General features: G+C 39.5%; 1 protein-coding gene across 1 annotated transcript in view; it reads right to left on the bottom strand.

The window, feature by feature from the left end:
- Window positions 1-23,715, bottom strand: part of LOC138039238 (laminin subunit beta-1-like) — a 73,804-nt gene that overhangs the window by 29,972 nt on the left and 20,117 nt on the right. Inside the window, exons 15-41 of the mRNA XM_068885443.1 lie at window positions 22,496-22,632; window positions 21,707-21,771; window positions 21,204-21,354; window positions 20,533-20,673; window positions 20,302-20,385; window positions 20,069-20,164; window positions 19,155-19,250; window positions 18,835-18,918; window positions 18,288-18,418; window positions 17,502-17,613; window positions 16,334-16,453; window positions 15,250-15,374; window positions 15,068-15,148; window positions 14,751-14,944; window positions 13,817-13,923; window positions 12,986-13,163; window positions 11,873-12,019; window positions 11,139-11,293; window positions 10,507-10,611; window positions 9,476-9,587; window positions 7,740-8,089; window positions 6,782-6,898; window positions 5,888-6,048; window positions 3,389-3,527; window positions 2,198-2,309; window positions 743-1,060; window positions 102-256 (exon numbers count right to left, since the gene is read on the bottom strand). Coding sequence (XP_068741544.1) covers window positions 102-256; window positions 743-1,060; window positions 2,198-2,309; window positions 3,389-3,527; window positions 5,888-6,048; window positions 6,782-6,898; window positions 7,740-8,089; window positions 9,476-9,587; window positions 10,507-10,611; window positions 11,139-11,293; window positions 11,873-12,019; window positions 12,986-13,163; window positions 13,817-13,923; window positions 14,751-14,944; window positions 15,068-15,148; window positions 15,250-15,374; window positions 16,334-16,453; window positions 17,502-17,613; window positions 18,288-18,418; window positions 18,835-18,918; window positions 19,155-19,250; window positions 20,069-20,164; window positions 20,302-20,385; window positions 20,533-20,673; window positions 21,204-21,354; window positions 21,707-21,771; window positions 22,496-22,632 — 3,773 coding nt within the window. The remainder of the gene's footprint in view (window positions 1-101; window positions 257-742; window positions 1,061-2,197; window positions 2,310-3,388; window positions 3,528-5,887; window positions 6,049-6,781; window positions 6,899-7,739; window positions 8,090-9,475; window positions 9,588-10,506; window positions 10,612-11,138; window positions 11,294-11,872; window positions 12,020-12,985; window positions 13,164-13,816; window positions 13,924-14,750; window positions 14,945-15,067; window positions 15,149-15,249; window positions 15,375-16,333; window positions 16,454-17,501; window positions 17,614-18,287; window positions 18,419-18,834; window positions 18,919-19,154; window positions 19,251-20,068; window positions 20,165-20,301; window positions 20,386-20,532; window positions 20,674-21,203; window positions 21,355-21,706; window positions 21,772-22,495; window positions 22,633-23,715) is intronic.

Below are 23,715 nucleotides of genomic sequence, written 5' to 3'. Positions count from 1 at the left end.
TTGGGGAAAAAGGCAATCTCAGGGCCATGACCGCACAATTACAAAATTATAAAATAACCCTCAGAACGAACAACGTCCCAACACAATAAGCTGTTGTCTACCTTTGCGACATGTTCCCTGGCTCTCTTGAGCTTGTCCTCCAGCGCTGACATATTCTTTCTGAGCTCCTCTTGCAGGCTAGCAGTAGCGTTCTTGAGTTCGTCCGCTCTTTTTACATTGCTACTCACATTAGCCAGAGACCAACTTGCATTTTGGACTACAATTCAACCAGAAATGGAAAAACGTCAAAAGCAAAATAGTACGAAAATCTCCAAGTAAGCGGTTTGTTAATATAAAGGCAGTCAAAGTGATATCAAAGTTCAAGTAGCAAGTGATAGGATAGTTGCTCGGCAATGTGCGAAGGCCAGGATAACTGAAACGAAAATCATAGTGACAGGGGAAAATCGAATAAACGAATTCCATAACACCGATCGGATGCTCAAACCGTTGAGATGGTGTGTTTCAACGTGACAATCCCGCTACTGATGCTTGGCAACGAAGGGTGGATATCCCTTGTTCGAGGAAATTATAAATCGCAAAATTATCACCCAAATACCTTAGCTTACCAAATGAAAGAAATATATAATTGAAGAGCGGGTTATTAACGTTGAAGCCATCTGAAATGTTCAGGTCTACAAGAGCCAATTTCTCAAATCGTCCAGATATATGAGTGAATCACTTCTTTTTTTTCACCTCTGCTTACCGTTAGCAATAGCTCGGGACTTGAACATTGCAGCCTCCTGAACTGTATTGTTAATAGATTGCAATCTCTTCTCAAGAATATCCACCTTAGCTAAACGCTCTAGTACTGCTTCTATCACTGGTTCAGAGAGATTTCCTGCTTTTTCGGAAAACTCGCTAGTATTATCAGTACTGGCCAGCTCCGACTGCACAAGCTTGGCTTTTCGCTCCAAAGAACCTTCCTCGTGCTGCATAGTGCTGTAAAGACGATCTACTGAAACACCAGTTGCTACCGCGACGTTGAATATCCCATTCGCCAAGGAAACATCCGCACGAAGTTCTATCGATACAAAGGGCAAAATACCACAAAATGAGTTAACTGGGGCCATTTCACGCAAAATAATGTAATTTCATGACGCCCAAAATTCCCATAAAGTAGACTGAAACATTGCAATAACCACTTAAAACCGTTAAACAACATAAAAGAAATACAGCTAAAGGAAAAAGAAGAGTGGACTGACACGAATGGACAAGATTGAAACTGATTGCATTTGGGCAACCTTGAAAAAAATTGGCCCGACAATGGCAAATCGTCAGGATAAACGCAGTTTTTGCTCAGAATCATCTTGTTTACATGTGATGTAATGATACGTTTATCAGCAAAGGAATTCCACATTACTATTTTCGAGCTTTAAACTCGGGATAAACTAAAGATCTCCCGAAACACCCTAAAAGAACGTGACAGCTCCTTTAAAGTCGCGTAATCCAGCGTTGTAATTGGTCAGAAGATCTTAAGGACGGTGCCTATTATTGTTATTGCGCATACGTTCTGCGCATCTCGAGATACTCGGATTTCCTATCGGCGGTGCTTATTAATACAGGGATATTTTTGCGCGGTTCAAAACTATGCGGAAAAAGCAGAACTCAGCAAGTGCTGTTGGTATCCAAATAGAAAATTGGGGGTAACCATGCATTTTTCAGAGATAATTAAGCTTCAGTTTGGAATAGGACGCCATATATTGTTGATTAATTATTTTGGAAAAATACTTGGTTACCCCCACGTTTCTCTTTGGATTCAAATAACATGTTAAGATCTGCTTTTCCCACATAGACAGTAAACCGCGAAAAAATACCTTTGAATTAGTAGGCACCGTTCTTGACGTCATCACAAATACGGGCCCTCTGGGACGTTGGGTGTTCATGAACAAAGAATTGAATGCCTTTTTCACTGTTTCTCCTTTGATTGTATCATTTCACCAGTGAGCTCGTTTTCTAAATTGCATTATCATACTCCCAGATTTAGTTACAATGTATTCTTAAAGAGGAGTGTTTCACAGATGCCCCCGGCCTGGCAACACCGCTAACATCATCATCAGCAACAAACTAACTTTACATGCGCCTTCACGTTAAAGACCAGAAAACGAGTCAAAGCACCTTTTTGTGATATAGATCTTTGATGAAGAATGATATCATTTACCTGTCAAGTTCGTGTCCCTGGCTTTCGTTTCTTCAAGGAGTTTCATACTTCTGTCTTCAGAAGAATACATTTCCATCCGTAATTCAGAGCTGATTGATGTTAGATTTTCCAGCTTAAGAGGGAGAAATTCAACATTGTGGTCACATTAATACCTGTAGCAATTGAAAAAACTGAGAGAGAGAAGGTAGGGCATGGCTCCTAAAAGGAGTAAAGGAATATCAGTAATTAGAGGTCTGGGATCTGTTTTTTCCCAAACTCCCGAACAGCCACTTTAAGGAACTGAGAAGCACTTAGTCTAACAACGCTTTCTATTTGACAGAACTGACCGGCCAGTCCGGGTATTTAGGAAGACTAACTCTACAACGCCTTCAAATTAACGCATTTCGAGGATGACATTATACTCTTCCAAAACAATGCGAGGGATGCAAGAGTTCCTTGAAATTGTTCCAGTTTGTTTGCAAACTGACGGGTCTGGCCGGCCAGTTCTGACAAAAGGAAAGCGCCCTAAAAGTCTTTTAAATGACATGTTAATGAGAAAATAGACGCCTTCCACAGGAAGGAACAGAGCAATTTGTATCACCTAAAATAGCGTTGCCAATGACAAGTTCCCCTTCGGGGGATGGAAAACAATTTTACTCACCAAAGAGATTTGAAAAGTGTTCGGTCAGAACTGAATCAAATTAAGTAAGAGCGAGTTCCAAACCCTCTGAGGTGTAACTAAGATGGCTCAAAGGTTCAGTGACGAGGTTGCAGCGGTCAGTGCAGTCGCATGCGAGCCACAGGCTCTTCGATGGGAAAGTGAGAATGAGCTTTCACGTTGTACTCAACCCCTGTTAAATGCACTTTTTTCCGAGTATCCACGAGTCAACATCGATAAATTAATCTCTTAAGCTTTCATGTTCTCGTGTTCCCCGCTAGGAGAGTCTACTCAGAGGCTACGCCAACGGAACCAGACTAAAACCCCCAACCCCCCCCCCCCCCCCCCCGCCCAGTCCACTGTTTCGGTTTACTAACTGAGACATGGTAAGTCGTCTACGGATTGTCATTTGATTTTCTTGCGTGGTCAAAGTTCACAGCAGCTTGAGGTCCAAACTATCGATTTGAAGGTGGGGGCAATATCTCTTCTCTTTACTACACGAAACAAAAATATAAAATATAATAACGGGAGACTGAGGAGGATTTTGAACTCACCCGGCTTTCAATTTGTTGTAAATCCTGGTTGATCTGTTGAGATGTTTCGAGAGATTGACTCGCTAGTCGTACGACTTCTTTAAACGTTTCAATGGCATTAACTGCTCGGGCGCCATGAGATAAGGTTCTGTTAAACTCACTGCAGGACACAAACAACACCAGACATGATACTGTATTTCTCACTCGGTACTATTTGTGGTTAATTTGATCAACGATTGCCGGAATAAAACGTATGCTCAGCTCCTTTCACTGAGAAATAAGATCAAATCAAGGAAATACAATCGCAGAGCGAGCACGGAGCGCTAGTCACAATCAACGCAGAAGCATACCTGATTCGCCTACCGTGTGTGAAGGAAGTTGGCCAAAAAATCCCTTTGTTTGCCTTAAGGACGTTCGCGCCAAAATCTTCCTACGGTGAGATTTTCTTCATTTCTCGCCTAGAGTTAGGTCATAAAGTACTTACTCCAAAAATATAAAAAAAATTGGGGGTCACCGACTTTGTTTCGGAGAAAATGGCAGTGGAAAAATGCCTTAATTTCGATAAATCTGTCATAATAACGAAAGGTAGCCTCATCTGCTCATCCATCGAAAATCCTAAAAATAAACTGTTAGAGTGAAGGTTTCCGTGCATAGGTTTTTAGGGGTGGGATTTTAAGATAATTTCATGCCGTTAGGGATGTCGTAAATAGTAGAGTTCATCCTGGACGAGCGTTTTCGTAACCTCTATCCGTTGCAACCACTACCGGAATTCGATGGCACGAGGTAAGAAAATTAAAAAAAAAGATAACTTCTTACGGTGAGATTTCTTTCATTTTATTACATTTTGTAGATAGTAAGTAGAGTAAGTGATTCATGATTAAAAAAATAGGGGTCACCGATGATCCAAGGGAGTAAAATCGATGTGATTTTACGAAGCTCTTGGAAAACTCCGTTTGTCACGTTTTTGCGTGACCTGTCGGGGAAGGACTGGAACCAAAGAGCTGATCGATCGTTGAAAGGATGAAAGGTTTTAACCCCAAAACAAAGCTTTCTCGAGCACAGCAACGAAGTTTTAAGCAGTCGTCATCTTCATTTGGTTAGTGTTTTGTATAATATTTCTCCATTACCGTCATGCTCGTCTTCTGGAGTGTGGTTTTTGTGAAATTTAATCGCTGATTTTTCCACGCAGGTACGCACTATTCGAGCCGACGAGGACAAAAACACTGCTCTATTTTCACGAAAGTAAAGGAAAAGAACTTCAAAAACATACATTCATCTTGAACTTAAGTTCGTAGGGTAATAAAAACATTAAAAAAAGAAACAGGCCCATTAAATTTACGCAACAGTTCGTCCTTGAGTTTTCCAAACTTTCAGCCACTAGTCGATCAGCAGCTACCATTTAAAGAGCTTTTCCATCCTCCCGCTCACTTCTCTTTAACGTTTCATGATGATTCGGAAATAAATGTGCCATTCTTTTGCCGGCCTGGAATTTTTTCCCCGGCGTTTTTGTCGCCATGTTATTTTAACTAATGCTTGAACAATCTTTATGAAAGTCAAGTAGACTAGTGCACGACTGATAAAAACAACGCGAACATCAGTCGTGCAGTAGTCTACTTGACTTTCCTAAATATTTTTAGTCAATTTTGACTGATCACGATCTTCTCTTATCCAACGCTGTGCAAGACTTAACGTCCACGGTTTCTGCAAAGGTTTTCAAACCTCGACTTCACTAATACTCGAAGTAATGCGTGACATATTACAGTCGCGTTACCTGCGCAGTTACGTTGCGCACAAACAATTAGCGCGAACGTCCTTAAGTCAGATGTACGGAATTAAGCGCGAGTTCTCTGTCAAACCTTCGTTCCCAGGACTCTTTCATTCGCCCCACTCCAAAGCGAAGGGTAAGGTCCTGAGAACGAGGTTGCCCTGTCTTCTTTGTGTACAAAAAAAGTACCGGCATGCCTCTATCACAGAATTTCAAGAAAACAGTGAAGTCACAGCCAAGTGACAGTATTCCGCCCATTTAAGCTTGGGAGGGGTCGCTAAAGGTAAGATTAAAGGGCCACTAGTTTTTCAGTGATTTCTGTTGTATGTTACCCTTTATAAATAAAGTTGATCATTATTATTATTAATAATAAAAACTGCGGGAGGAGGAGGAGAGGAAGATCAATTTTACCATGACTGCAGAATTCTCGCGTGCTCATTGGCGAATTTTTATTGTAAATAAGCGGACAAACACAAAAATTTATAATTTATGCGAAACTGACGTGATATTGCTCGCCTCAGATTGAATGAAATTGAAGTTTCTCGCATTTTTGTCTCGCGTTCTTCTCGTGTTTTGACCTATTTTTGACCCCTCTGCCTTTTTTGTTATTGTGTCAAAGTAGTCTGCGGATCCACTCGGCTATCGCCTTGTGGATCCACAGCTACTTTGACAATGTTATGACAAAATTCATGATCAATATCCGGACAGACGCATGAAAAACTAACATCAATTTGTTAATTTGAGCTATAACTGACCTCTGTATTTTACGAGCTTCATCAGTAAGGTTAGCAGCATGACCAGTGGCATTCTTTATCACACTATGGTTTGCAGCTGATAATTTTGGCACCATAGTTGTTAGAGAAGTGTTTAGGCTGTCCAGATCATTCATCAAACCGCCCACAAGGCTATCAGCTTCCTAAAAGAAACAAAGGTAGAGATAATAGAATCATCACCATCACCATCTCCAGACATTATGCCACTGACCAGCTTAAGCCAGTGGAAGGGTTTTAAAGCCCAACAGTAACGTCCAGCAACCCACCGCATAAGCCACTGCCAACCATACTATATGCGCTCACAGGGATCAGCAGAAAACTTGACGCCATGTCTTGACAAATCGCAAGCCTACAACCCGTGGGGTAGCAACAAAATCGCAAAGATAGCATTTATGATCGATCCATGGTCCACTCAATCGTCTAGTAGCATCCTCCTCCTTCTTCAAGTTAACATTATTCCACCCCCATCTCCCACAAAACCAAACCTTTCCCTTTTTTCCCATATCGTTTCGGGATGTTAACACTGGGACGTCTGAATGAGTGGTGCTCTGAGGCTAGCTATGTAAACATCTTTTTACTTTCAGCACGAAAATTACGTTCACAAGACACCATTTTGGCACTGCAGGAAAAGTTGCCATAGCAACATTGTAATTTCACATGTGAAATTATGAATTGACGCTGAAATTTCGCGCTAAAATGAAGGAGTAATTTGTCAACCAAGTTATTATGCGGGGAATCAACCCCGATATTGGTTTCATCACAGGGTATAAAAGTTATTCTTTTTGGACATAGCTCAACCCAAAAAAAACATGGAAGGTTTTTCAATAACACATTCACCCTCGCAACTTATCTCATAAGACAAAAGTGTTTTGGTACCTGATAATCACTTTGAGCCATGTTTATATCTTGCATGCTGTCATTTAAAATCCCATTGATTGTCTGGAGTAACTCCTCTGACTGACGAACTTTGTTTCCTGTCTGCCTGATAAGGTTCTGTCAAAACAAATATCGAAGAAATGAAATAAGTATGTAAGTAAGAATAAGTAATAACGATAGAAATACACGGAAAACAGCTTAGATAAAACCAAAGGTGATACGAGAACGAATAAAATAGCACTGATTCAAGTTCAGAAGAATGATGGGGTCCAAATAGTTTTCATAGTTTTTCCTCTCTGCTGTAAACAGTTGTGTATGAACCGTCGCTGTTAAACATAACAGCTTTTGTTTTGGTGGTACCTCATTTTAGGGATCATGAAATGACATATGAAAAAAATCAACTTCACATGGCCACCCTAAAGAGGTTCTAGTTCAACACCAATTAGAATATCAAGCCAACTGGGCCGGAGGGAGTTGGTCAGTTTTTGAGTTCGTAATAACACCGTCCAGGATGTCGATTTGAGAAGACTATACATGAAGCCTCAGGTTACGTCCACTGGCCTTTCAAGGAAACAGACTGATACAACCCTCACGGCCTTTCGACATTAAAATAAAGTAACTGCCATTGCAAAACGGTCGGGCGATTTGTATCATGCATTCAGGATCGAATAGGGAATCAGCAGTGTTGGACTTTTCCCGGAGAGGGGAAACCTGAGTACCCGGAGAAAAATCTCTCGGTGCGGAGTAGAGAACCAACAAACTCAACCCACAAATGACGCCGAGTCTTGGAATCAAACCCGGGTCACATTGGTGGGAAGCGAGTGCTCTCACCACTGCGCCATTGCTGCACCCCTGCTTTGAGTCAATATGAGAAACAAATGATACTGCCGAAAATGTGAATGGTCAAGAGATCTAAGAAATGGGATTGCAGAAATGAATGGAACATAAAATAACATACCTTCGTTTGATTTATTAGAGCAAGAGCGTAAGTAATAAATTCTGTAACTTCTTGAATTCCACGCTCCGTTTGATTGGATTTTGACTGAGCTTCATTCAGACCACTGTCAATGCCCATTACTGTGTCGTTAAGCTCTACTGACTTGTTTTTTTGGCTTGTGACATTGTATCTTGCAGACATTGCAAACGTATAGGCAGTCTGAACATTCTGGAGGGTTTGATCAACTAGCTCCAGTTCACCGTCATACATCTTGAACATGCCACCAGCATCTATACCAGCTAAACTTCTGTTTGCGTAATCTCTTAGATCTGTCAATGCTGACAGGATACGAGAAACTGTACTATTCAATTCTGGAAAAGAAACGAACAACCATTTGTTAGAAAAATGAAGTTTCGATACTGCACGATACGACCCACAACCGGCCACTTGAATAAGTGAAATTTAGCAAAGTTCTTTACATGAAACAAAAATAGAAGAATGTTTTCAGAGACAAAAGGCACAAGGTGCGCACGATCTGAAGAAATTCATAATGGCGTTTGTCTTAAGCCTCTATAGAGTGTTTTCTCTTGACGTCAAGGCGGTCATGTTGGTGTTCCTAAACAATGGAACGGCAGCCATAATGGTGTTCCCAACTAATCATCCGGGAACTGAGCTCTATTATCATTCAAACGTTTTCTTTTGTTTGGGTGAAAAAACATGGTTACTGATCACCTGAGTGAAAATTCAAAAATGATGTATTGCCACGCTCCAATGAGTTCAAATGACTTTTGTGCAGTGGTAGACGTTCACAAAACAGACTTCCGTTGCTAAGAATAATTTCTGTGAAATTCACGAAATTCACTACTTTCACAATCCCATAATACACCTCTATTACCCCCCAAAACTTTTGCATAACCATTGTTTGCAATTTCTCCTGGGACATGAAAATGTCCCAAGAGAAGTCGAAAACAATGCCTATGCAGATTTTTTGGGGGCAAAAGAGGTGCATTATGGGATTTGTGCAAGTAGTGGATGATCATAAAAGGGGCGAAAACACACTGTTCAAAAAAGCGTTTGAAGACTTGACAGAAATAAGAACCGACGGACCCGAGCAAGGGAATACCAAACTGAGGAAACAGTGGTGCTTTTTGTTGGTGCACCAACAAGTGATGAGGATAAGCACGGTGACCGTTAGACCCATGTGAGCCGTTGTAAAAGTCGGCCACAAATACATTTATTATTTCTCTCGGATAGTACGCGCGCTCTGATTGGCTACAGCAAGGCCCACTGACGTCAAGCTAAAAATGAAATTTTGATGCAGCATTTTCTTGCAAGTTTTCGTGTCATTAATGTGAAACTGTTGGAATTTTGCAAGCGACTATTTGAAAAAGGCAATAGGATTTATTCGTTTTTCAGATTTTTATGCATGCCAGTCACTTGTGGGAGTTGACCATTCCGCTTGACCTCAACTAGTCTCCTTTCCCGCGCGCCTGATTACCTCAGACATATAAAAAATAACTTACTAGCCTCGTTTTCTCGGTCCGTATTGTAAACTATAGAGCCTCGTGTTTTCTGTTGATCTATGGCCCAAGCGAAAAAACCCACGGCAAGTAAATCGGTCCGTAACTTAAAGTACGGAACCCGAAATCGGTTAGTAAAAGGTATGTGTAACCCTTAACACAAACAATTCAAAAATTGTCATAACGTTGCCCTGAGAAGCACTTAACTGAGCTAGTAAAGTGAAGGTTACTTCTCACCTGTAACATTGTCCTTTGCAGCCTCAGTATTATAATACAATTCTTGAATCCTCCTTAACTGGTTTAAAACAAGGTCTCGCAAATTATCATTTTCCAGTGAGGTGTTCTTTATCTACAGATGACCAAAAACTTGTTTGAGCATTACTATTTTCATAAATAATAATAATAATAATAATAATAACAACAACAACAACAACAACAACAACAACAACAATATTTCATGATTTAGCTGAAACCTATGGATAATCTATTCACGATGGGCAACAATGAGAAGAAAGTTAATGTTGGTATTAAAATGTTAAACCAGGGTTTTATGAGGTAGTGGTGACGTAATCAAGAAAAACAGCTACTGGTCCCTCCATCGCGAGTCCAGCGGTACGTTCCAATTGCCAAAAACATGAATGGCTTGTTTTGTGTGACGGACTGACTGACTGATGGGGGAGACTCGATGTAACTGCATATCCTATTTGAAATCATTGTCCCACTTTGCTGATATCGAAAAGAAAGAGCAACAGGACTCATTCCTAAAGGATTTGAACGTTATAAAATAGGACCACTAATAAGTATCTTCTCTGTTCTGCAAAGGGAGGCAACTGTGCGGTTAATTTGAAAAAAGTAATTGTAAATGAACGCTACAAGGAATTCTCAGCCTGGAAATATCTTCCCCTCCCCTTCCCCCCCAAAAACCTCATCTACAACAATCTCCAAACGGTTTGTAATATATCAAACCCATTCATTTAAAAAAACAGACTTGTGCTTACATCGCACGACACAATAAGCACAAACAGCATTCGCAAGTTTAGCAGAGTTTAAAATAATCATTTGTGTCTTACCGGTAATGTCCGTCTGATCTGCTTTCATAATCATCACCACTGATATTACTATTATTAGTTAAGGGCTTAACACTAAATGAGATGCCTCTACGAATTTTGCCTATGCTTATTCCGGCGTCGCAGGCCTAATTCACTCTTTGATTTGACATGATTTGGTTACAGAAAAACAATTATTCTCTTAAGGTTTATTGATCATACCATGATTTGCAGATTACTAATTGTCCTGTTAAAATCACTGTCCATCAGCTGTGTGATGTTATTGCTGAGGCCATCAACAATTTCATGAAACTCCCTCGATGCATCCTAAAAAATTCAACAAAGTTGCTTGAATTGTTAGGCTATTCACGTGTTTAAAACCTTGAACAACACTGCGATTTAAGTAGAAAATGCTTTTCTCAAACAGATCGGATCTGGCGTGAGGACAGGGGTGAGGGTGGGTCTTCACATCACATGGCTCGTTCAAGGTTCAATTAGTTTGTTACCATCCGCTATTTTTCAAGTGGTTGCCACTTTCCAGACAGTGAGTGTGAAATCGTTTTCGGACTCTTCACCATGTAAAACCGCCATTACACGTACGTTGTGTTTGTATTTATAATTATAAAGGTCAGGCTGCGTGGTTTGGCTTTGCATGGCTCCCAGTTGGGAATTTCTCAGCGACTAACGTCGATGGATTGACCGACCAATTACCGGTATCCCACAGTGCAGCGGCCTACTGACTCTGATCTTTGTTCCTGATCTTGCCACATAATTTCTCCTTCACAGACATCCCCATCCCAACACCCCACTCTCGACCTCACACTGATGTGGAGGCAAGATGCATAAAAACATACCGTAGCTTTATGGATAAGTTGTTCGACTTCTTGCAGTTTTGGCCACAATTGTTTCAGGTTGGATACTGTATCCGCATCAGTATGTGCTCTCTCTAGCATCGCCACGGTTGTGTTTATGCTTCCTTGTAGACCTAGCCTGCTACAAAGTGGACAAGCTACAAAGATAAAAAGCAACTTGTTTTCAGGCTAAGCTTCAACACAAATTGTGACTGACAAGTGATTAAATGGTGGCGTCATAAGATGATATGCAGTCCTGTCCTGTGACGATGCCATATCAGTGAAAGAAAAGCCTGTATTATGTGAAAGTGTGCATAAAATTCCACGGCAGAATCAGAAGACAACAAAATTTAGGAAGGCTACTAGTAAAAGATCGTAAATGGTTTGAACCCAGGAGTCATGTCATAATTAAGTGAAGTACAATCAGCCAGGTCAGTGTTCTGAGAACGACTGTTTTGGGTGACATTGATTAACGTTTCGACAACCTGAGCAGAAATCAAAGTGTCTGTGCAATGTCAGTAGATGGTATTAATACTCTGGTTGATGATGTAATTGGTCAACGAAGTTGTAATGTTATTGGTCGACTGTCAGTTAAGCGTTGATGCCATTGGCTAATGGAGAGTGTCGTTCTTCCGAAGTACGATTGTTAACCACTACAAAACTACTGAAGGAAAGTATATATCCATCCCGCAACATACAATGTAACACTCTAAAATTTAATTGGAAGTTACACTTACGGTCACAGCCATTCCCTGAGAAGTTTGTGTGTTGAACCATGCAACGGTCACACATTCTCCCTGTCACGCCAGGCTTACAGGCACACTGGCCTGAAGTGCGCTCACACCGTGAAGAATTGTAAGCGCCAGTTTCATTACATCTACAGTCTGAAAAGAACAAAAAAAGCCAGGCACACTTTAAATTGCAAGCTAACAAAGGCCGGTAATGATGGAAGACGCATTATAAGACATCATCTGACTTACTTATTTCATACTATAGAACAAAAGCTCAGTCAGTATTGTGAAAGCAAATTTACTTTGAAACCCACACGCGAAAAATGGGAAAGAGCAAGCAAGTCACAACTAGATTTCCGTAATTTCTGAGCGAATGCTAGAACTCTTGACGCATCGTGTTATCAATCCAAGTTTTGCTTATATGTGGCTGAATGTAATTTAGGCGCAGTTAAACTTGAGCCAATGCAGTCAGCGGCAGTCCGCGGGAAGCCATGCGCGGGGGGTTCGCTTTTACAGGGTTTGTTGCAGGGGCATTTGTATTGCGTTCCAGCTACGTTCTCGTTCACCTTTGTCTGCCATAGCTGAGTGCCTTTTTGCTCCCACTCCTCCCTCCCCTTAGTGGTAAGTATGTGGGTTAGGTAAGTATTTCCACTGATTTATCAGTGTGACGGTGCCGGGTGGTTGCCGCTCTCAGGGTTGCCATGGATACCTGCAAGCTTGGCTGGCTTCACGCACGGCTCCACCTAAACCAAGGCACCTTCCCCAAGCTCACCGATTGGCGATGAGTTTAATTCGCCCACTTTTTAGGCAATTTGAATCTAAGCTTACAAATTTAAGTAGCAGCTTATGATAGGAAAAATTAAGGAAAAGCATAGTGAAATGACAACTGAGATTTTTTAATAGACTGGAGGGTCAGAGCTTTCAAGCCATCCACTGTTTGTACATCACAGACTGCGCTTTTAAAAACTGCAGTAATTCAAAATAACGGTTTTAAAAACTGCAAAGCCAGGCTTTCATCTCATGTTTTTGCAATAAGAATAAAAAATGGGAGCGAGAAAAATGGGAAAGAGCAGGCAATGGGAAAACCTGATTTCGGTTTCATGCCGTTTTAGAGCTTACCTTGGCATTCTGCATAAGGAAGACCAAAGAACCCCCATTCACACACGTCACACTTCTCACCCAGGGTGTTGTTTTTGCAATGGCAGATACCGGACTCATTGCACTGCAGCGAAAGTGACCCATTCGTGTTACACCTGCAGGTTGTGCAGCCACTGGAGGTGAAATTATAACTGTAAGGCTGGAAGAAAAATATATGGTCGCTGTTAGACACTTGTCAAAATTTTTATCCAATAAGCCGGAAAACAGCCCTGCATGTATACCAAGTGCAATAGCTTTTCTCTGGCACCGCAAAGTTTATTTTGCAAAAAGAAAACATCCATTGGAGGTAAGCTATGTAATTGAGACTGTGCATTGATGCGAGTTGTACATCAGCAAAAAGGACATATGAATGTTGTACACTGTATTTCTTTTTGTCGATGATGAATTTATACTCCACATTCATCATATGTTCAATAAGTCTAGAGTAAATCCAAACAAGGAATATCCGTGAATCTTTCCAATTTTATTGATAAAAGGGCAGAAAACGAGTTACAATCTATTTGCATGAAATGTATGATAAACATGGATCTTATCAACCCCAACACAAAATCCAACAAATTCCGCTGGGTTCGTACATAGCTAAAAAACTCATCCTTGGCTGACAATTTGCTACCCAAACAAAATTCATTGCTAGTGCAGTACATGGACGATGGATGTTGATCCCGAGAAAATTGAAAAAAAACATTTCCTCATATATTGCTTATTAAAAATTACATCACTTCAAAAATTTCTTCCGCAAAAAAAAAATGGTTGTTTTCTGTTTGGTAGTTAAAATAAACTTGAATTTCTTACCTCACAAATGGAGCAGTTCATCCCTGTGACGTAAGGTTTGCATTGACACTGTCCGTTGACGTCATTACATACGTGGTGGTATGCACCTGTTTCATCACATGTGCATGCTGGAAGTATAGTTCAAAGAACAATTATAAAGACAATAGTCAACCCATCATGACATCAATATGACTCGCTTGTCTGTATATATTGGCAATTTGTCTAGCTTACCAAGAGAAACCTTTAGGGTGGAAGAAATAGTTGAGGGATGGTGGGCAAATATTAGAAAGCCTACGTAGAGTCTTGAGACGGTTTTTCAATTTTATTTGAAGGTCTTATTTCTTTGCACATGACAATATCATTTTATCTTCGAAATGTTGCGCTTATGGTTTGTACAATTATTTGTGATCGCTTCCTAGAAATACTAATTCATGAAGAAGAAAAAACGTTTTCAAAGGCAATGTGCCACACGTTGCTTTAAGTTTCATTTGTGACTAAAACTGTGCCCATGGCCGGAGCATCACGATGACTACAAACTCCACTGAGCAAAAAAAAAAAAACACACCAACACAAAAGCTGTTAACGATTGAACATCATTCAGTCATGCATCGATTCGTACAAAGACATCCAACAGCGAAAACAAAAACGCTAGACAAAAGCCTAGAAGAGATGGGTATACTTCAGAAAAAGTAAACTAGTTTCCTAGAACTATTGCACCAACCGAAGCTTTGTTGTTGAAAGTAATTCTTCAGTTTCCTTGCTTCTGTAACGGTATGGATATTAATAGGCCAATAACTCGTTGACAAAACGAGTCTTACCGCCAAATGTTCACTCGTCTGTTATAAGTTCGTTTACATGGAAATGAATACAACTTAAAAAAAAAAAAACGATTTTGCCTATAGAAGCAGATTATTAGAAAATAACCTAAGTTTCAAGCAAGCGAGTCATTATCTACCTTGGCATTGCTGTTCTGTTGCGTTTCCCCACGTTCCATTTTCACATCTTTCACAGTGGAATCCTGTTGTATTATACTGACAGTTGAGACAACGTCCAGTTGTTGCGTCACACACATCAGAATTATTATTACATTGACAACTTGAGCAATTTCCTCCTGGACTCAGGGGATCCCCAAAGAAGCCACGCTCACAACTGCAATTCAAAAACAGCACCACCAGTTTACAGACACTTGGTGTAACTATTCGTGAGAATGTTATTCACGATTGCCACTGGGAATGGAATGTAATTTCAACCCAACCTCCTCATTGCTCTTACCTTCCACAAATGTCGCCCTCATATCCCTCAGAACAATTTAGGCATTTGGGTCTACCATCCAGACCTCCAACACACAATGCACTGCAAATTTCAAAATGCCGTTAGTTCATGAGCGACAACATGAATTTTAGAGAATGGAGTCACATTTTAGGGTTTACAAAGTAATCAAAGGGGATACTTACGTGGTTGTTCTTGGCTTTTCACATGGGCATTCCATGCAGTCGTTTGGTGTTCCATCAGTTGCATTACCGTAGAAACCATCCAAACAGATCTCACAATGAAAGCCAGTCGTGTTGTGTACACAATTCTACAAATCATATTGAATGAATAAAATTAGTTTGCTCCTTGTACAGCAATTTCATGTATTTAAAGGAAAACTTTAGCTTATAATTATGTGAGGATTTACCAGGGTGTGCTTTGAACCTATTTTATATGCAGAGTGCTTACAAAATCAGGCTGATGTAGTTGTCATCATCAGCACTACCCACCTCTGTGATTGTATGAGGCTTAGTTTAATAAGCCAATGTCAACCTGACTTGGGAGTTTTTCTCAGGGTAACTGTGGTTCCATCTGGGACCACAAATGAGCAAGAGGCCCTTCTATTGATGCTTTTGGCTTTAAACACGCAGAGCTGAGCCCTTTGTAATTTAGTCCATAAGACGGGAAGAAAAATCATTAGCAGGGCTACCTTGTTTAAATTAAGGCTACTACTGTAAGCCAACTGGTGGTGAGACCAGCCATGTTGTATGGTAGACAAGTGGCACTGAGTAAAAGACAGGTGGCAGAGATGGAGGTAGCAGAGGTTAAAATGCTGACTCAGGTAACCTTTGGGAGTGATGATGATGGATAGGATCAGGAATGAGTACATCAGAGGGTCAGCGTTTAGATAAAGTCACAGAGGCCAGACTGAGATGGTTTGGACATGTACAGGGGAGGGATGATGAATAAAAATTATGTCGGTAGAAGAAATGCTGAGGTTGGAATTGCCAGGCAGGAGACAAAGAGGAGATTTATGGATGTAGTGAAAGAGGACATGAAGTTGGTGTAGAGAGAAGAGGCGGGTGCATAGGATAGGGTTAGATGAAGGCAGATGATTCGTTGTGGAGACCCCTAAAGGGAACAGCCGAAAGGAAAAAAAGAGGAAGACTAATACAGCCAAATGGCATTATAGTCTTTTGCTATGATACAACAAATACAACATCTGGATGCTGATTTCATCAGTAAGTCAGGTACTGTACAACATGTGTCTTCTGGTCCTTCACTTACCAAACACTGTCCAGTGACAGGGTCGCAGTCTTCTGTGTGTCCATTACAGTTGCATGCCTGACATTTCCCCAGGTACTTGTCACTTGATACATTGACTCTGTGATAACCTCTGGCACAGCGCTATAAAGGAAAAGTATTTCAGAAACGAAAAGCAAAAAAATAAAATAAAATTACACAGAGATCGAATAGCAAATAAGATGTTTCGCAAATTAACTTAAACCTCTCTTGTTGCTTGATGTTACGGCATGATAATAATGGTCATAATAAATCTTTCAATGCATCAGGTCTAGTTTTCTATCTATGCTGAATTGGCCAATGCTGATTTGATTTTTTTCTTATTAAAGCCAGTCAGAGTGAAATAATTTCTGTAAATGATTAATTGCTAAGTTACTTGGTGACATCCAGTTCACAGGGCAAGTGAGTGACAGAGACCAAGTGAAGGAGACACACTTAAAGAATTATTTGGTTTTTAGTTGGTTTTTGATTGGCTACTAGAGCAAAGAGGTATGTTTTCTTTCAATGCAGTTTTGTATATGTTTGAAGCATTGGTGTTCATTTGTATTTCAACGGTTTTGCGTTACTGCAGTATGTGCTTTAAGTTTCTCTTTGTTCTTGCTATTGATTTGCTGGTACATAGTTTCTTTTGAATCCTTTCTTTTCGCATGCTCCCAAATTTCCTTTCAGTTTTTTGGTTATAATTAGACATTGAAATGCCTGTACGAACCTTCCTTTGGAGCCCATACTAAAAACAACCCATTACACTTTCACCAATAAAACACATTTGTCGCTTCCATCACAATTTCTCAAATGGACCGCTTTGAAATGAAAGCTGATCAAAAAACTGGGAAAATATATATATATATTTTTAATTGCAATATTATTTACAATACACATTACTTACAATATTCAAACTGACGACGCTACTGATAACGTTACAAGAAATAAGAGTACTGACAGTATGAACCACAGTTACATGTACAGTACTTACAAAACTAACACCAGCTACTCTCTGCCCCACCTCCTCTTAGAAAAGGAAATTACCCTTTCACTAAATGATTCTGAAGACCCACCTAATTGTGCCTTAACCTTACTGGGAAAAGAATTCATTTGATATCGAGGAAAGTCTAGTGTTTGTCAGTGGGTACATATGATAAACCAGTGTACACACCTCACAAGACAAACCATCGTAACCAACCCCACAGTTACACTTTTCCACTTCATAAGCTCTTCCATCATCAGATGGCATGACACCTACTTCAGCAACATGGGCATCTCCAAGGCTGAAAAAAAAACCCATAAAATTGTTGTACTCCTGTGTCAATAAGCACTTAATGACTTCCCCCAAGGGAAACAGTGAGTTTTCTTTCCCAGAGACCCTGAACGTTCCCCAAGGCAAAGCCAAGTCAAGTGAGTTTTATAGTGAAAGTTCAAGTCATTGTTTCCCAAGGGAGTTAATGAGTTTTAACCCATGACACATGACACATTCTCCTCCAATTGGAAAACGTATTTGAGTTGGGATACATGCATATAACAATGGTTATTAATTTTGTCTTTTGTCTTATTTAGCTACTAAACTACCACATACAGTTGAGTACAGTGCATAAAAAGGTTTTTTGCTATAATTGCAAAACTGAAAAGAAAAAATCAATTTAAAAAATTATTGTTTAGTTTATATCTGGAGAAACTGGAGTCTTTGTATGAGTCTTGTATGTAGTGCCATGAAACACTTTGATATTTTTGCCACTTCTGTGGGACTAATGTCTGCAACTACCAGCAAGCCTGCATGTGGCACCATGAGCATGGAAAAACATGATTGAAGAGGGTGGCTGACAAGTTAACACTTGACTGGGTTGACATGCAGTGGAATGGACTGGCCATCACAAAAAATTTTATAAACAGCACTATTCCAAGCGTATGTCAGGGGATTAAAATATCACAAGCCAAGTGATTTTACCTTGTAAGGTAAGTTCCTTGTCCATCTGAATAGAATGAGGCAGTGATCAAAAGAGTTTGCAATTTTGCTAATACAAGAAGAAAATCTTCCCTGGATACTGCTGAGGAGTCTTTTGAGTAAACCCAGTACATCTGTAAAAAAGACACAGTAGACCACCGAAGCTCCAAATTACAGTACGCTGAACATTAACCGTTCTACAGTAGCTGAGACAATTGAGCTGAGTTTATACATTCATGCATGCACAAGTCTAATAATTATTATTAGGGTTGATTTTGATCATGGAATTTCCAAAGCCACTAATTGGTTCTGTTACAGCAATGAGAAGGCTGGAAAACAGAAGACAAAGAATATTGTTTTGAGATGGACAATCAACTCGTGATTTTCCTGAATATTTTTCTTGCTGCTGTTTTTCCTTTACTAGAGATAACACTGTGCAAGTAGCTTTAAAGAGAATTATGTAAAATGGGTGAATGACGATTAATCATCCTGAGCTAGGTAAAGCCGGTTTTTGAAATTTAAAAAAAAATTAAAAAAATTAACTACCAACCTCTTTCATCAAAACTGATGTGGTAACAAACTGGTTAGCGGAACCAAGTGAAAAAGCATGTTCAATTGAAATGTTCTTTACGCCCTACCAATAAAGGTAACAATATGAAATGTCTTACACAAAGTACAGTAGTAATAACTCCATATCACATTGTCATAAATTGTCATAAAATTGTAGTACATGTATAAACCTCTACTCCACACAAAAGAATATAAAATCGGTTCCCACTACTAACAAGCAATAGAGGCAACGTTGATGACAGTCATGAAATCTAAATTTAACTTAAACAAGAAAATACTGGTAGTGACAGTAACACTTACTTTCAAGACGATTTTCGGATTAGACATATGCAGTGTTCCATTGTATAATTCTCCAAAATAAACTTTGAAGCTCAAGTTACCACCATATGCTCCAACCTAAGGGAAACAACAAAATAATAGTAAAAAAACACTTCTATATTCACATACATCCTAATGTAAGACATATATGCACACACAGAAGTAACTCAGGTGTATTTGGAAACAGACATTCATTTCATGATCAATTTATTATTAAAACACTACCTAACGTCAATTTACTGGAGGGTAGGTGCCGCAAAGGTAGCAAGAGAAGAGGTCAAGGAGCACTCTCCTCAGCAGCCAGGAGGTCACCCTGGCAACCTAACCACAGTGCACCTTCCATGGCACCCGTGAACACATCACTGAGACCAGTGTGTGAATTGTATACTTACCCTAAAACATGCGAGGGAGGGAGGGAAAATCAAGCAAGTAGGCCACAAGGTAACTCAAGCCAAAGCAAAATGGGAATGACCCTGCAAACCTCCTTGCAGCTCCCTCAAATAATAATTATCTCAAGAGAAACTGCTGCATTGGCTTGGCTTTAACTTTGCCTAAATGATATTTAGCCTCATTTAACAAACAACTAACACAAAAATGACTGTCATGAAAACTCAGATCTTCCCACACAAGAACAACAGACTGTTGTTGTTAAGTCTTCACCGTACAAAGTCATATTCAGTGCACATGTACAATGTATATGCATAAGAAACACCATAGAAGCAACACTCAACAATCAAATTTTTTGTTTATGAAGGGGATTTACATGTACATGTAAACAACCATTACTACTGTATGGAAACAACATTTTGCTGCTGCCCTTACGTTCTGAGTTATTAATAATTACGCTGTATGTAAAAACACAACATACAATTAATGCTAGTAGATGTAGGTCTCACCAAACTCTCATAAGTGAAATTAGCTGGTGCTTTCCAATACACTGTGTCATTAGCCGAGATGTTTGCAGCAATCATTTTTACACGGATGCTTTCATCCTGGGAGAAAGAAATTTGACAAAATTAAAGACTGAGACTGTAACCGGCAGCATGCACACTAAAATTCAAGTGCATGTACCTTCAAGAAAGCAAAACTCTGAGATGAAAGTACTGTTGCAACTAATTTTTCACTTTACCATCATATAGACTTCAGAAACTTCAAATGAGCTTTGGCTTCCATCAGCCAAAGCTAAACTCCAAAAAGCCAGATCAACCTCTTTCTGAAAATATATGGAAACAAATAAGGACAAAGTTCTGTGAAAAGTGTCTGAAGCAACTCACAGAATCCACAAAAGGCTGACAAACATGTTCAATGTAAAAGATGACCTTGTAGTCATTCCTCACAGGTGCTAGAACTATTCTTTTACCTGTTTCCTGTAGAGCATTGTGCTGCTGCAGTTTGCAGTAATTCCCATACAAACACAGTTTGTACATCCTTTGGGATTACTGTCTGTGAGATAGAAAAATCCACTCTTGCACAGATCACACAGCAAACCAGCAGAGTTGTTCTGAAACAAGCAAAAACAGTGAAGACTGACTCATTACAAGTACTACAACTGTATAACTTAGAAATGTAATAAATTAAATTATTGCATTTTAAAAGAACAGTGTCACGGCCGAGCATGCGCGATGGCACACATGATTTAGTCCCAGAGTTTTCATCGGTCCGCCATCTTGAATTTGGTTCGTTGATTTGTTCTCGGCCAATATTCCGTATAATACTCGTTGAAGCTGTAGCATTTTTGCGCTTTTGGAGTTGGTTTAGTTTTTCCGTGCCATAAACCTCAAAGATTAAAACAATAATGTAAAACGTAATAGAAAGGAGTTAATCAAATGAAACAACAGTTACTATTAATTTTGTGCAAAACATGTTTGACAATGGCTTCATGGGCAACAAGTGACCACAACAGATTGCCTCATAATACAACTTTCAATGTACACGTACATGTACAATGTACTTTGCCTTCTTGAATAAACCATGACAAACTCTTCAAAGTGAGCAAACCCAAAATATGTCTATGAAAATTAATGTTCTCACCTTACACGGGCACTGACCAGAGGACTTGTTGCACACTTCACTCAAGCTTCCATTGTCATTACATGAGCAAAGAGAACAGCCTTGACGGGTTAAATTCTTGTAACCATCCATGCATTCCATGCACTTTTCTCCCTGTACACCAGGATTACAGCTATTGAATGTGAATAAAAAACAACAAACTATTTAATTAGAAAAGAAACAGTGCTGACTTCTTGTTGCAATTTACATACAGTGCCATGTATTGTAGAATAATTCTATATAATTATATAATGGTTCCGAACTGTCCTCATCTCAATGATTTGCGTGTAAAATGATTTGATAATTAAATGCTTTTAAAAAATTACGTAGATCAACCGTAGATGAAAATTACATGTATCACGGAAATTATGGAAGAAGATTTTTATGCCAGGAAGCATTCCTTAGACCAAAGTGGTACAAATTAAGCCAACACTCTTAATGGGACAACATACACGTACAGTGTAGTTGTGCAACAATGTGCTCACCTACACTCTCCTGTGGTGAGGTTACACTGTGAAACAGTGGATCCAATGTCACTGCAGTTGCAGGCCTGTGAAGAGAGAAATCACTGTTTACAAGACTACTGTATGTACAAACATCCAAAATTAAGAATTAAGTACTATATAAACCTGGGCAACACTATTGATTCTAACAAATGAATAAAATGGTTCTCTGATGAGTTTCGTTATTGAAAACAAACAGGACAGAACTTTCAAGAAAACCCTTATGTTATCTCAATTTTGACCTTGTTTAAGTATACAGTTTGTACTATTAGGCATTTACACAGGACCAAGTAAAATTAAGGATTAATATCACACACATTTTCAGAAGTTGTAGACATTGGCCAAGTTGTGCAGCAACAAGGGCAATTTCTGAAATGTCTGGAAATAGGAGTGATGTTATTCCTTAATTTTACGAGCAAACATGCAATAAGTTGTTAATAATAATTATAAAGTCAAGAGCAAAATTGTCTTTTAACAAATTAAGGTCAAAAACACACGCTGTTGTGCAATTTCATAGGAAGTCATTTCATTGTTCAGTTTGCAGCAATGAACTGTAAAATACATGAATCAAAGCAACCAAATCAGCCCTGCTAAAAAAAACATTTCCATGACTAGTCTTGTACTGTGTGAAAATAATGAAAGTAATTTTGCCTGGGGCATTTAACAAAATTAATGAAAAATGCCCTCTGTCTCAGGCAATAAGCAGTAGTTTTGCCCTTAAAGCACTTACAGAACACCATATAAAGAAATGAAATCTTTATTGATAATTACCTGGCATCCAAAAGTCTCGTTCCATGCCCAGAACTTGTGACTACACTGATTACAGGTACGACCAATGGTATTGGGAGGACAAATACACTGTCCAGTGTCTGCATCACAGACTTTATTATCGCTGGCACAACCACATGCTGAATAAAGTAACAATTCAGTACATTAATTTACTATAAATCATTTAAATCTAGAAGGGTTGTAATTGCACTTTCAGTAACAATAATATAAAACCAAGTTAAACCAAAGAAAAGAGTACAGTATTAACTATTTAAACTTAAGACAAAACTTGATTAAGTAAGATTCCCTGGGTGAGAGTAGTCCTGACAACGACTGATGTTGGTGACATTGACTTGGTATTTTACTCTGTCTAACGCCAGACCATTTTACTCATCAATGGGGAACCCCCAGAAGTCAACAGGTTAAACATCCTGAGAAGTCAACCCCCAGAGTCAAGTAACTTGTGTACTAGTGTCTAGTCTTGGATAGGGGAGCAGTGTTGGGGTAGTGGTGAGAGCACTCACCTCCCACCAATGTGGCCGGGGTTCAAGTCCCAGAATCAGCGTCATATGTGGGTTGAGTTGATTCTCTACTGTGCTCTGAGAGGTTTTTCCTGGGTACTCTGGTTTTCCCCTTTCTTCAAAAACCAACATTTTGATTTGATTTGAGCTGATTTCTATGCACATTGTCCCTACATACATTTAGTGCCCCAATGTTACAGAACATGACACTTACAGTACATGTAAGTACTGTTTTATTGGTCTGTCTAGTCAGCCATATGTTCTGGCCCGGAGGACAGTGATTCAGTGAAGCCCTGAAGTTCTTTTCATTGTCTGACTGTTCTGTTGGTTTCCTCAATAGGTTGTTTGTATGGAGCTGGTAGTACACATAGTTGGCAGTGATTCAGCTGAGTTTCTTCTAAGTTTAATACTAAACCAGCTTTCTTGAGTGCATCATTGGTATCGGTTTGTACAATGGGTTATAAACTTGGTGGAGTCCCTGTCAATTTTGTAGTTTGTCAGTGAGTGTTGTTCAGGTCACTGTTTTTAGTCACACACTTGTCTTCAGTCAGCCATGTTTTTAATTCCCACTGTTCTCAGCAATGTAAGTGGCCTAGCAGTCACAGCATGACATCTTACAAACTGCTCATGGTCTTTCATTGGAGTTATCTTAATTGGTCTTTCATGTTAGCAACTGTCTTTCACATGAGTAATTAATTGTCG

This window comes from Montipora capricornis, chromosome 2 (genome assembly GCF_036669925.1).
Source record: "Montipora capricornis isolate CH-2021 chromosome 2, ASM3666992v2, whole genome shotgun sequence".
Taxonomy (NCBI): Eukaryota; Metazoa; Cnidaria; class Anthozoa; order Scleractinia; family Acroporidae; genus Montipora; species Montipora capricornis.
The sequence above is the reverse complement of the archived record's forward strand: the minus strand, read 5'-3'. Positions and strand labels throughout refer to the sequence as shown.